Source organism: Balaenoptera physalus, assembly GCF_965194825.1.
Source record: "Balaenoptera physalus genome assembly, chromosome: 8".
NCBI lineage: Eukaryota > Metazoa > Chordata > Mammalia > Artiodactyla > Balaenopteridae > Balaenoptera > Balaenoptera physalus.
Window position 1 is genome coordinate 118,592,998 of NC_138887.1, and position 11,022 is coordinate 118,604,019.

An 11,022-nucleotide genomic window follows, 5' to 3' on the forward strand; every position below is an offset into this window, starting at 1 on the left:
GCACCACTGTTTGTAATGGAAGACTGGAAACCCCCAGTGCCCATCAACAGGGGAGTGGTTATATAAATGATGGTACATCCACATAAATGCTATGCCACCATTTAGAAAATGAGGAAGTTTTCCAGGTACTGGATAACCACATGGTCTCCAGAATATGTGGTCAAGTGAGAAAAGATGTGAAATCATAGGGCATCCATATTACCTGGGAGGGCGGCACACGGGCACCCGTGTTATACTCGAAGGGCGACAGGTGAGCCCACCGTCACCATCATTGTGGCAGAGGCCAGCCCCCCAGACACGAGGGCCTGAGCATGGGGAGGTGGGAGAGAGGGTCACTGGAGACAGACCACCTCTGGACTTGGGGCCGGAAGAGACCCTGGCACCCAGAGTAGGCCGGGACGCTGGGGGCTCAGAAAGAAGAGTCTGCTGGTGCCAACTTCCCACCACTTTCCAGCCTGGTCAGGAGCCAGCTCCGCTCTGCGAAAGAGCAGATGATCCCGCGTGAGGTTACGGGGAAGGGAGGAGAGGGCAGAGGACGGGGACTGGGCCAAGGGTCAGCGACTGACCCTCAGGCCCAACATACAGGGGCCGCAGCTGGGAACCTAGAGGGCCCCGAGGGCACCCCCAGCCCCAATTGATCTCTCGGCTCCCCCAAAGCCTACCCCGGATTGCTGTGGCTTCCTGCTGGCGCCTCTGGTCTCCACAGCCAGGCCTCCCCCCACGACGCTGCACTAATGGCTCAGCCTGGGGCCCCAGAGACCTCCCCGCCCCCCAGGCTGCTCTGCCAGCCCCCTTACCCCCTCGCCGCTGAAACCCAATCTTCTGCCGCAGCTCTGGCTCAGCGGAGCAGCCTCCAGCAGAGCCGCGCTGCTTTCCACATCAGCTGCACCCTACCTGGTCTCAGCCTCGGAGCCCCCAGCCCAGTGCCGCGCCCAGCAGAGCCACGGCCAGGTCCTGGAGGAGGCCGAGCTGGACCCGCCAGGCCAGTACCTCCCCACCCTCTCCTCTCCTGGCCGAACACCCGCGTGACCCCTGCCTGACCCTCTGAACCCCCTCTCAGCCCCTCCAGTCCTCGGACCGACCCTCTCTCCTCCTCCTAAGCCTCTGTAGCTTGGTCTCCCCCGCGCCCCGGGCTCCGGCCATGAAGCCCCGCTCAGGGCCGGAGGAGGCCCAGCCGCCGGCCTCAGACATCCGCGTGTTCTCCAGCAGCTGCTCGATGCACGGCCTGGGCCACGTCTTCGGCCCGGGGGGCCCGATGGCACGCCGGGGGCTGTGGACTGCAGCCTTGCTCCTGGCACTGGCCACCCTCCTCTACCAGGTGGCTGGGAGGGTGCGCTACTATGGGGAGTTCCACCACGAGACGGCCCTGGAGGAGCGTGAGAGCCGCCAGCTCACCTTCCCGGCCGTCACCCTGTGCAACATCAACCCGCTGCGCCGCTCACGCCTCACGCCCAACGACCTGCACTGGGCCGGGCCCGCGCTGCTGGGCCTGGAGCCCGCCGAGCACGCCGCCTACCTGCGTGCCCTGGGCCGGCCCCCCGCGCCGCCCGGCTTCATGCCCAGCCCCACCTTCGACGTGGCCCGGCTCTACGCCCGGGCCGGGCACGCCCTCGAGGACATGCTGCTGGCCTGCCGCTACCGAGGCTGGCCTTGCGGGCCCGAGAACTTCACCACGGTGAGCCGGCCGCCCGATCCGTCCAGCCGGGGGCCTGGGAGCGCCAGGCGGTCCCTGCCGGGCCTGGCCAGCCCACACTCCCCCAGAGCCAGGGAAGCTTAACAGCCGTGCTGGGGGATCCTTTCCTCCCCCACCCCACCGGTGCCTTTCTGTTCAGCCAGGAAGCTGTCCTCCTCGGGCCCCTCCCTGCTGCTCAGCCGGACTGCAGCGTGCAAGGTCACGCCTCCCAGCCAGGGGCAGCCACCCAGGCTGGCTCTGGACCCAAGGTCCGGTCTGTGGAGAGCCTGCTCCTGGGGCGTGGGGGGATCTGGTGTTCTAGGGCAGAAGACCCTCCTCTCTGCCAGGGGGAGGGGGCTGCTTTCCCCGCTGCCTCTTCCACATTCCGCCAGACCTGAAAGAGGGCAGCTGGGCCCCTCTTCCTTTTATGCCAGTCTCCAAAGAAACACTTGCCCTGCAGGCTGTGCCCTGGGCTGGGGGTGGAGGTGGGAGTGAGGAACTGGAGGGCCCAAGCCTGTCCTTTCCTGTGGGAAAGGGGCAGGGTTAGCTGGTCACAGTCAGTGAGGGTCCAGCTACATGTGCCGGTTGAGGGAGGGTCTGGGGGCGTTAAGATGTGGGCCTCAGTGTTCAAAGAAGAGACCCAAATAGAGGATGGGGAGGGAGGGGTCCCACGGTCCTCGCACTGGCCCAGGGGAAAGGGCTGGCTGAGCTCCTGGTTCCCTGGCGAGGCCTGTCCCCTGTCTGCCCTCCCCCAGGTCTTCACCCGCATGGGGCAGTGCTACACCTTTAACTCCGGCGCCGAAGGGGCAGAGCTGCTCACCACTCCCAGGGGCGGCGCGGGCAACGGGCTGCAGGTCATGCTGGACGTGCAGCAGGATGAGTATCTGCCCATGTGGAGGGATACGGGTACGGGGGCGCACGGGTGAGGCCGGGGAGTGGCAGAGGGGGTGCAGAAGGCCCCGGGAAGAAGTGGAGGTGCGGGGAGGGCCCCAGGCCTGTCCTTTCCTGGGGGAAGTGGGTGGGTTTAGCCGGTCACAGCCCTGGGGAGAGGGGGCTGCAGGAGGGGCCTCTTGGGACTCAGGCCTCAGGGTCCCCCCTTCCCTGCAGAGGAGACGCCGTTTGAGGTGGGGATCCGAGTGCAAATCCACAGCCAGGAGGAGCCGCCACTCATTGACCAGCTGGGCTTCGGGGCGGCCCCTGGCTACCAGACTTTTGTGTCCTGCCAGAAGCAGCAAGCATCCTCTCTGGTGCCTCCAAAACCAGGCTCCGGCTCCCTCCTCAGCCCACACCCCTCAGACCCCAACCCCAGCTCCTCAGACCTGTCCCAGTGATGTCGCATTCTACCCAGGCCCCCACTTCTCCCAGAGCCTCCTTAACCTGTCCGCCTACAGCTGAGCTTCCTGCCGCCACCCTGGGGTGACTGCAGCTCTGTCTCTCTGGACCCTGACTTTGAGCCAGAACCCTCTGGTCCTCTGGGTGCCCCCAGTCCCAGCCCAGGCCCCAGCCCTCCCTATAGTCTAATAGGGTGTCGCCTGGCCTGCGAGAGCCGCTATGTGGCTCGGAAGTGCGGCTGCCGAATGATGCATATGCCAGGTAAGGGGCTGGGGGCAGCGGAGGAGGGGGTCCGAGGAGGCGGGGAGGCCTGGGGGGCGCCGCTCCTGAAGCTGTCTCCTCCGCCCCCGTGCAGGCGGCGCGCCGGTGTGCAGCCCCCACCAGTACAAGGACTGCGCCCACCCGGCGCTGGGTAAGGGGCAAGCCTCTCCCGCATCCCGCCCCCACCCCGCTCCACCCGCGACCCCGACCCCGCGGGGCGGGCGGCCCTGACCCAGGCGCCTGTGGCCCGCAGACGCCATGCTGCGGAAGGACGCGTGCACCTGCCCCAACCCGTGCGCCAGCACGCGCTACGCCAAGGAGCTCTCCATGGTGCGGATGCCGAGCCGCGCCGCCGCCCGCTACCTGGCCCGGAAACACAACCGCAGCGAGGCCTACATCGTGTGAGCCCCGCAGGGGGCCGGGGGCGAGGCGAGCGCCGAGCCTCCGGGCTGAGCGTCCGTGCGCAGCGCCCAGGGATGGGACACCAAGCTACACATCATTAGCGGGCTCGGGGACTCAGGGCAAGCTGCGTATCCTTTCTGACGCCGGCTCTTCCGAAAATGGGGACGGTGACGCCCCTCTCCAGGGCTCAGGAAAGGACTCAGAGACCAGAGAATGGGGCACCTGTTCCTGCCAGCAGCTGGCACTAGGGGCGTCCGGCGAACACTCTTGGCCTCTCTTCCTCCAGGGAGAATGTGCTGATGCTGGACATCTTCTTTGAGGCCCTCAACTACGAGACGGTGGAGCAGAAGAAGGCCTACGAAATGTCGGAGCTGCTCGGTGCGTGCGTGTGCGTGTGCGTGTGCGTGTGCACGCGCGTGCAGGCAACCTGCGGCCTGGGGAGCTGCGGGCAGAGCGGGTAGCAGTGAGCTGACAGGTGACCCGGTCTCCACAGGTGACATTGGGGGCCAGATGGGGCTGTTCGTCGGCGCCAGCCTGCTCACGGTCCTGGAGATCTTGGACTACCTCTGTGAGGTGGGTGGGCCTGGGCTCCAGCCGTGGGAGGGGGGCAGAGCCAAGCCACAGGATCCAGGGGGCAGGTATGCGCTGGCCACCTCCAGCACTGCTTCCCCCAGGTGTTCTGGGACAGAGTCCTGGGATACTTCTGGAACCGAAAGCGCTCCCAAAGGCACTCCAGCGCCAACCCGGTAACAGCCCTTCCTCCTCCCCTGCCCTCTCCACTGCGGGTGCTCAGCCCCTCCTCCTAAGTGTAGAACGCCCCCCACCCAGCTGAGAAAAGTGATGGCGGAGGGGCGTGCAGTGACCTTGGCTGGTCCCTGGGAGGGAGGATCCCCGCCGCCAGCCCCCCAACCTCTGACCCTGTCCCTCCTCTCACAGCTTCAGGAAGGGCTGGGCAGCCATCGAACCCCAGTTCCCCACCTCAGCCTGGGCCCCAGGTAACAAGAAAGGGCCCCCTAAGGTCAAGGGAGATGGGGCAGGTCCAGTCCAGAGGGAAGGGCCAGGGCAGTGGGCGAGAGGCCTCCTGTCCCAGGGCCGTGGTCCGTGTCTCCCCAGGCCTCCCACCCCTCCCTGTGCCGTCACCAAGACGCTCTCTTCCTCTCAACGCACCTGCTACCTCGTCACCCGGCTCTAGATGGGGCGTCTGTGTCTTCAGGGCCACACCCTGACATCCTGGACGTGGCCAGCCCGCATGTGTCTTTGCCACCTTCACCCCAAATAAAGTTCTAGTACCTCAGCCTCAGCTGTTCCACTTACAGGCAGACCAGCCAGGCCACAGTCAGCCCTACTCGGGCACAAGAAGGCCTCTGCCAGCCATCGCCCAGCACACGTGATGTCTGAAATGTTAACCTCCAGAAATCTCTCTACGAGAGAAGAATAGTAAGCGGGCATCGGTCACTTGAACCTCAGTGTGAATGAGTTTGTCAAACCGACATCTCAGAGTGAACGGAGCCCAAAGCCGGGTGTGAAGGCAGAGGAGGCGGTGGTAGGACAGCCACACTTGGGGTCCGATCAGGGAAGGGCTGGCAGAAGGCTCTGATCCAGAGCCCGGCAAGAAGCGGCGGAGCAGGTGGGGAGAAGCTGGCGTGGCTAGCCCGCTTCCAAGAACGCAAGCTGCTGTCCTGTCTTAGGCGTTCGTGACTTTTTCTCACACTTGGGACCGAGTGTCAGCCTGCCCGCCCCGCACAGGAACCGCTCCTGCTTCCGCAGCCGCTGCACAAGAGCTGCAGGCCCCAGCTTGCGGGGGGAGCCCAGGCCCTCCCTTCCCACCCCTGCCAGTAAACACACGCCCAGGCCCGCTTTCTCGGCTCCTTCGCGGCACCCTAAATACTGGAAAATGACAAATAAGGGAGCCGGGGAGGGGGTGTTGCCAACCACCGCTTTGGGTGCCTCCCGTCCCAGCCTGAGGGCCTGGGTGTGGGGGGCACGAGGAGGGAGGAGGCAGGGTGGGTACACGTGGGACAGGAACCATAAGGAAAGGCCCGGCTCTTTTCCCCCCATTCTGGTGGAAGCCCGTCCTTGCTCTCAGACACTGGGAGCCTAACGCCTCCTGGGCAGAGAAAGGGAAGGGCACGAGCGCATACACACACGTGTGGTGGCAGCGCCGCCCCTGGTGCAGACCTAAGGGTAAGGGTCATAGCCTCCAACCCCCAGCCTCCAGCCACTTAGAGTAGCAGAGCCAGGGCCGGACAGTTGGGTTGTGTTGGAGCTGGAAGCAGGGCTGCAGAGGGTGGTGAAGCGAAACAGAGCCTCAGGCTCTCCCAGCACCACGCCCCCCCGCCCCCAGAGCCACTTTACCACCACATCAGCCAGAATGTGGGAAAGGAGCCAATTTATGAAATTAAATAAAGTCCATGGAGGGAGTGAAGAACACAGGTTAGGGCACCTCCACCCTGGCTGGGCCCAGCACAGCTGGAGCTTGGCACACCGTGCATCCTGCCTTTCCTCCCCTCCCCAGAGGGGGCTTAAATAGGCCAGGCCCCAGCCTGGCCGCCGGGGACCTGGAGCCTAGGGGGGGCAGAAGTCGGAGAAGTAGGGGTGCTGCAGGGCCTCCTCTGCCGAGATGCGCTGGACGGGGTTACACTTCAGGAGGTTCTGGGTGCACAGAAGGTGAGGCAGGTTCACGCCCAGAGCCCCGCGCTCCCCGGGTCCCTCCCAACAAGTGCCCCGGCCCCAGCCCCCATACCCTGCCCTTGGTCACCTGCAGCAGGTCCCTCCCTGTGGCATTGAGCTTGGGCACGACGTTCACCAGGGACGTTGTGGCTGGGTACATCGGGTAGGGCTGTGGGGGGCAGGGTGAGTCAGCCAGGGGTGCGGGGGGGCGTGGAGGCTGCTAGGCCAGGAACTAAGGGGGGGCCACTGATGAACCACCCATGAGCCCATTACCCGTCACACCTTATAGTCTGGCAGCTTGGTCATGGCGGGCCACTGCTCCTCGGTCGGTGTCCCCAACAGCGTGTCCACGGGGTCAAGGATCACTCAGGTGGAAAGGGGCAGGTGAGGGGCTCTTCCCCTGGGGAAGGGGGATTCCTCATACCCACCCCTGCCCTCCTCACTTTATCCCCCAGCTCACGACAGAAGGCGGCCCCCGGCCCATGCGACCCTCATACGCGGTCCCAGCTGCGTGCTGTTTTCTGCAGGCCAGATGCTTCAGAGCCGTTAACGACTTTGACCTAAACCCTGAGGTCCGTGGTCCTGATGAAGCGGTCAGCGCTCCGCCACTCTCACTAATCGTCCCCCTGCTCCTTTCGGCTCCTTCAGCCTAAGGACTTGGCTCTCAGTTGGAGGAGTGAGTCTTCCTTGCCTACAGGCTGCACGCTCTCCAGCTGGCGGCGGGCACCTGCCCCGTGACAACCAGGGCGCCCACCACCCTCTGCCCTCAGGAGAAGCCCTGAGGCCGCCCCAGGCCTAGCCCAGCCCACCGCCGCCCTCCCTGCCTGCACTCTGAGCTCCAGATCCCCTCCCAGAGGGCTTGAGGTGAAGGGAGATGGAAGAATATCGGAAGATCCTCTTCAGCTGGTCATCTACGTCGTTGCCGGGAAACAGGGGCCGCCCCGCGTTGGCCAGCTCTGGGAGAGAGGCGGGGCGGGGGGGGGTGACAGGCGAAGAAGCCCTCCCTCCCACAGCCCTGCCGTGCCTCCTCCCCACCCAGGGGCCCCACTCCCTTCCCCAGAGGGGCCCCTCCAGACCCTCCTTGTCCATTCAAACGGGAGACGGAGTGCCCCTGCAGACCCCGGCGTGGCACCTGCGAAGATGCAGCCCGCTGACCACATGTCAATGGACGTGGAGTACAGCTTGGCCCCAAAGAGGACATCTGGCGGGCGGTACCACAGCGTGACCACCTGGAGAAGACCCCACCACAGGGACCCCCAGTTAGAGGGCTGGGGAGGAGAGCGCTCAGAGAGGAGTCCGGAGGAGGAGCTGAGGGATGCTGGCTGGGGACTCCCTCCCTCACCCCCACTTCCCGCCCCGCAGCTCACCTCAGCTGAGTAACAGCGAACAGGGATCCCAAAGGCACGAGCCAAACCGAAATCAGCCAATTTCAGCTCCCCATTCTGAGGGGGAGGGGGAGGGGCACGGAGAGGGGCTCTTCCACAGTCTGAGGGCAGGCCCCCCGCTCCCGCCTTCCCGTCCAGCTCCCCTCGTCCCACGCCAGCCTCCCTGAGGTCCCACCCTCTCCCCCAGAGGTACCCTGTTTATGAGCAGGTTCTGAGGCTTCAGGTCCCTGTGTAGCACGTTTCGGCTGTGACAGAATCCCAGGCCTTTCAGCAGCTGGAAGAGGAACGACTGGGGGAGGGGCAGGGAGGAGGTCACCGAACCGTCTGGGTGGGAAGCGGGCCCAACGGTGGGTCACGCTCCCCTCTGCTTGGCCTTGACACCCCAGCGGTCTTTCAGCCCCAAGCTCGGCCCAGCATCACCCCTTCATTATCGAGGACCTACTTCGTTCTTTGCTGGGTACTTGAAAGGTGAATGGGGGCCCTGGTCCCCACCTTTCTGGAACTGACAACTTGGTGGGCCTTCCTACCTCCCCAGCCCACACTGATCTCTCCCCTACCTGGCCTTATCATAACCGTCTGAACGGTTATGATGAGGCCAGGTAGGGGAGAGATCATAACCGAACATCATAACCAACAATGCATGTACTGTGCTGTCTTATCATTCAGCACTTCCTTGCCCCGGAACCCGGGCCTAGAACAGTGCCTGGCACACTGCAGAGCATTCAGTACGTATTTGCTGAATGAATGAATCTCTCTGAACCTCATTTTCCCGCCTCTCAAATGTAAATCCTATCACTGACGTCAGAGTGTTCCTTTCAGGTCAAAGCGATCACATGAAAGTGATTTTGCCAAGATGGAAGCTCTCGGAGGCAGAACCAGGGTTTTCTCCTCCCCTCGTGCCCCGAGTGTCCCCGTGCAGGGCCTGAGAGCACGTCCACTGAATCCGGACGCCAACCCCGGCCTCAGTGAGCTCCCAGGAAACCAGTGTCCTCACCTTCACAATTTCAGGATCTAGGTCACCATTGCAGCTGTCGAAATACTTCTTAAGGTCCTAAAAAAGGGATGGGGGTGGGGGATGGGATAGAGTGTAACCTCAGTCTGGGCCCCTATATCCTCCCAAGGCTACTGTCCCTCAAGTCCCCCTCTCACCTGGTCACAGAACTCAAAAACCAAAGTCAGCTTCTTGTCGCTGTGGAGGACGTCGTGGAGCCTAGGGAGAAGCGAGTGCTCAGCCAGGCAGGCCCCCAAGTCTGCACCTACTACCCCAGTATCAGCCCAGCCCATCTCGGAAGCCCCCACCACCGGACCACACAGGCAAGGAGGACCCCACCCATCTACACACCTGACAATGTTTTTGTGCTTCAGCTCCTTGAGGAGGCAGATTTCCCGAAGGGCAGAACTCGGCACTCCCTACACATTGGAGGGGGCCAGGTGCGCCACAGTCACACCCCACCCAGCCTAGGCCCTCAACCCCTCCCTGGCCCCAATGCCCCAGTCCTACCTCATCATCATCATCCAGCCTCACCCGTTTCAGAGCCACGATCTCATGAGTCTCCCGGTTTTTGGCCTTGAACACCGTTCCATAGGTGCCTAGAGGAAGGAGGTCAGGGCTGAGGGAAAGGATGGGGCACCCTTCCCCAACCCAGGAGGTCCCTGCCGGGAGAGCAAGCAGCGTGGGAGTGTGTTACTTCTGATGCCTGGAGGAGTGGGGGAAGAGATTCAGGGTGAAGGCTCGGCATGGAAGAGCTTTGTGCGTAGGGATGTGGCAGAGAGGAGCCTGCAGATGGCTCAGGGGTGTCTGCAACAGGGAGAGGCTGCAGCTGCTGGGTGAGGAGGTCTGTAATAAAGGCCGAGCTTCTGGAGCGTCTGAAAATAGGGAGCAGGGGTCTGGGAGAGGAATGAGGGCCGGCAGGAACATTGAGGTTGGAGGTCTGCAGCGAGAACTGAGGCTGTGGGGTGGGTGAGGTTCTGCAAGTGGCGCTGAGGATAGGGGTAGGAAATGCAGCACGTGCAGAGGTCAGAGGTGGGTCTACAGGGGTGCTAAGGTTGGGAGGGGGGCGTCTATGGGAAATGCTAACAGGGGGAGGATTGGTGTCTGCAAGGGGTGTTGAGCTCAGGGCCAGGGCTGCAGCCAGTGCTGAGGTTGGAGTCTGGGGGTATTGCTGACGGTACAGCAGGCCGGGCTGCAAGGAATGCTAAAGGGTCTGCAGAAGGAGATCTTGCAGGAACATCTCGTGGTCCCATTACCTTCCCCAATCTTCTCCAGTTTCTCGTATTTCTGCATCGCGGTAGCCGCGCGAGGACCCTTGCGGGCCCTGGGTTCTAAGACTCCGGGCCCGGCGTTGCAGAGGAGGCGGCACCCCAGCCTCCGCTCCTGCCCCGCCCCCCTGCCTGCGCATGGGCTTCTCGGGCTTGTAGTCCTAGGGCGCCAGGTTTCCCAGTAATGCCCGGGGCCTTAGACAGCAAGAAGACTACAACCCCCAGCAGGCTGCGCACAGGCTCTCTGCAGCACTTGCCTCCCGGGACTCCTGTTCGACCGCGGAGTCAACGCTTGGACTTCAAGTCCCAGGAAGCATCGCGTGTCCGTTTTCCCGGCTCCCCGCCGTCGCGCGCAGCTCCCAGTGTGCCCCGCTAGTGTTATTCGTTTTCAGCGCTTACAACCTTCATTTGAAAAGGACCTCTCTGGGACTACACATTCCAGAAGGCAGCAGGGGTGGGGGTGGGGCGCTTTCTAAGGTTTGGGTTTTGGCGGCCTGCATCCTGAGCCCAGGTGGCCCTGCTCTGCCCCGGTTGATGATATTGAGGTTCCATCGACTCCCTGACAATCTCAGCACGGGTTTCCACCTCTCCCTAGGCCATCTGGTGAGCTCAGGATTGATTGGGGAATGGCTCTGAGCCATATCTTGCTGATGATGACTTCACAGGGACCAGCTGACCGCAGGGCTGGAAAGAGAGGCAGGTGTGCCCCAGTGGAGACTGGATTTACCAAACGCCAGAGACTCCTCTCTCCTGTGAGCCCCGTTTGTCGTCTTGGAGCCCACCCAACTCCAGCCTTTCGCTACACTCTGATATCCCGAGGCAAGCTGGCTGGACACTGGGGAGGGTGTCCCCGCCCCCTGCAGAGCCCGGGCCCACTGGAGTCGGCCAGGGTGTGGCCGAGGGCTGGCAGGTTGGTTACTGCCCTCAACAGACAGAAGGACAGACAGAAGCTGCACTTGAAGCAGCCTTGACCTCATCCCTTAAGGAGTTGATTATATATGTTTCTTGTGGCTTCTCTCTAATTGTCTCATGACTGCATTC

The 11,022-nt window shown here is 63.3% G+C and overlaps 2 protein-coding genes across 8 annotated transcripts; one reads left to right on the plus strand and one right to left on the minus strand.

The window, feature by feature from the left end:
• Positions 1–817: 817 nt before the first annotated feature.
• ASIC3 (acid sensing ion channel subunit 3) lies at positions 818–4,961 on the plus strand. Of its 6 annotated transcripts, none has more exons than XM_082471474.1 (11): positions 819–1,675; positions 2,428–2,578; positions 2,780–2,907; positions 3,064–3,265; positions 3,360–3,416; positions 3,519–3,666; positions 3,954–4,045; positions 4,161–4,240; positions 4,342–4,413; positions 4,604–4,662; positions 4,758–4,961. In XM_082471474.1, the coding sequence occupies exons 1-11, from the start codon at positions 1,142–1,144 to the stop codon at positions 4,891–4,893; spliced, it is 1,659 nt and encodes a 552-aa protein (XP_082327600.1). In that variant the 5' UTR covers positions 819–1,141; the 3' UTR covers positions 4,894–4,961. The 6 variants fall into 6 exon arrangements, with proteins under 6 accessions (XP_082327597.1, XP_082327600.1, XP_082327595.1 ...); XM_082471470.1 differs by having other exon boundaries at positions 822–1,675; positions 4,781–4,961; XM_082471472.1 differs by lacking the exon at positions 4,604–4,662 and adding an exon at positions 1,833–1,941 and having other exon boundaries at positions 1,216–1,675; positions 4,781–4,961.
• Positions 4,962–6,039: 1,078 nt separating this feature from the next.
• On the minus strand, positions 6,040–10,126 carry CDK5 (cyclin dependent kinase 5). 2 transcript variants are annotated; one of them, XM_082471492.1, is made up of 12 exons: positions 9,970–10,126; positions 9,224–9,312; positions 9,065–9,132; positions 8,872–8,932; positions 8,717–8,773; positions 7,916–8,011; positions 7,705–7,779; positions 7,470–7,566; positions 7,224–7,293; positions 6,620–6,680; positions 6,426–6,506; positions 6,040–6,319 (listed from the first exon to the last, which is right to left on the minus strand). In XM_082471492.1, the coding sequence occupies exons 1-12, from the start codon at positions 10,004–10,006 to the stop codon at positions 6,233–6,235; spliced, it is 879 nt and encodes a 292-aa protein (XP_082327618.1). In that variant the 5' UTR covers positions 10,007–10,126; the 3' UTR covers positions 6,040–6,232. The 2 variants fall into 2 exon arrangements, 1 of the variants encoding a protein (XP_082327618.1); XR_014266346.1 differs by lacking the exons at positions 6,040–6,319; positions 9,970–10,126 and adding an exon at positions 9,411–9,655 and having other exon boundaries at positions 6,620–7,293; positions 9,224–9,332.
• Positions 10,127–11,022: the final 896 nt, after the last annotated feature.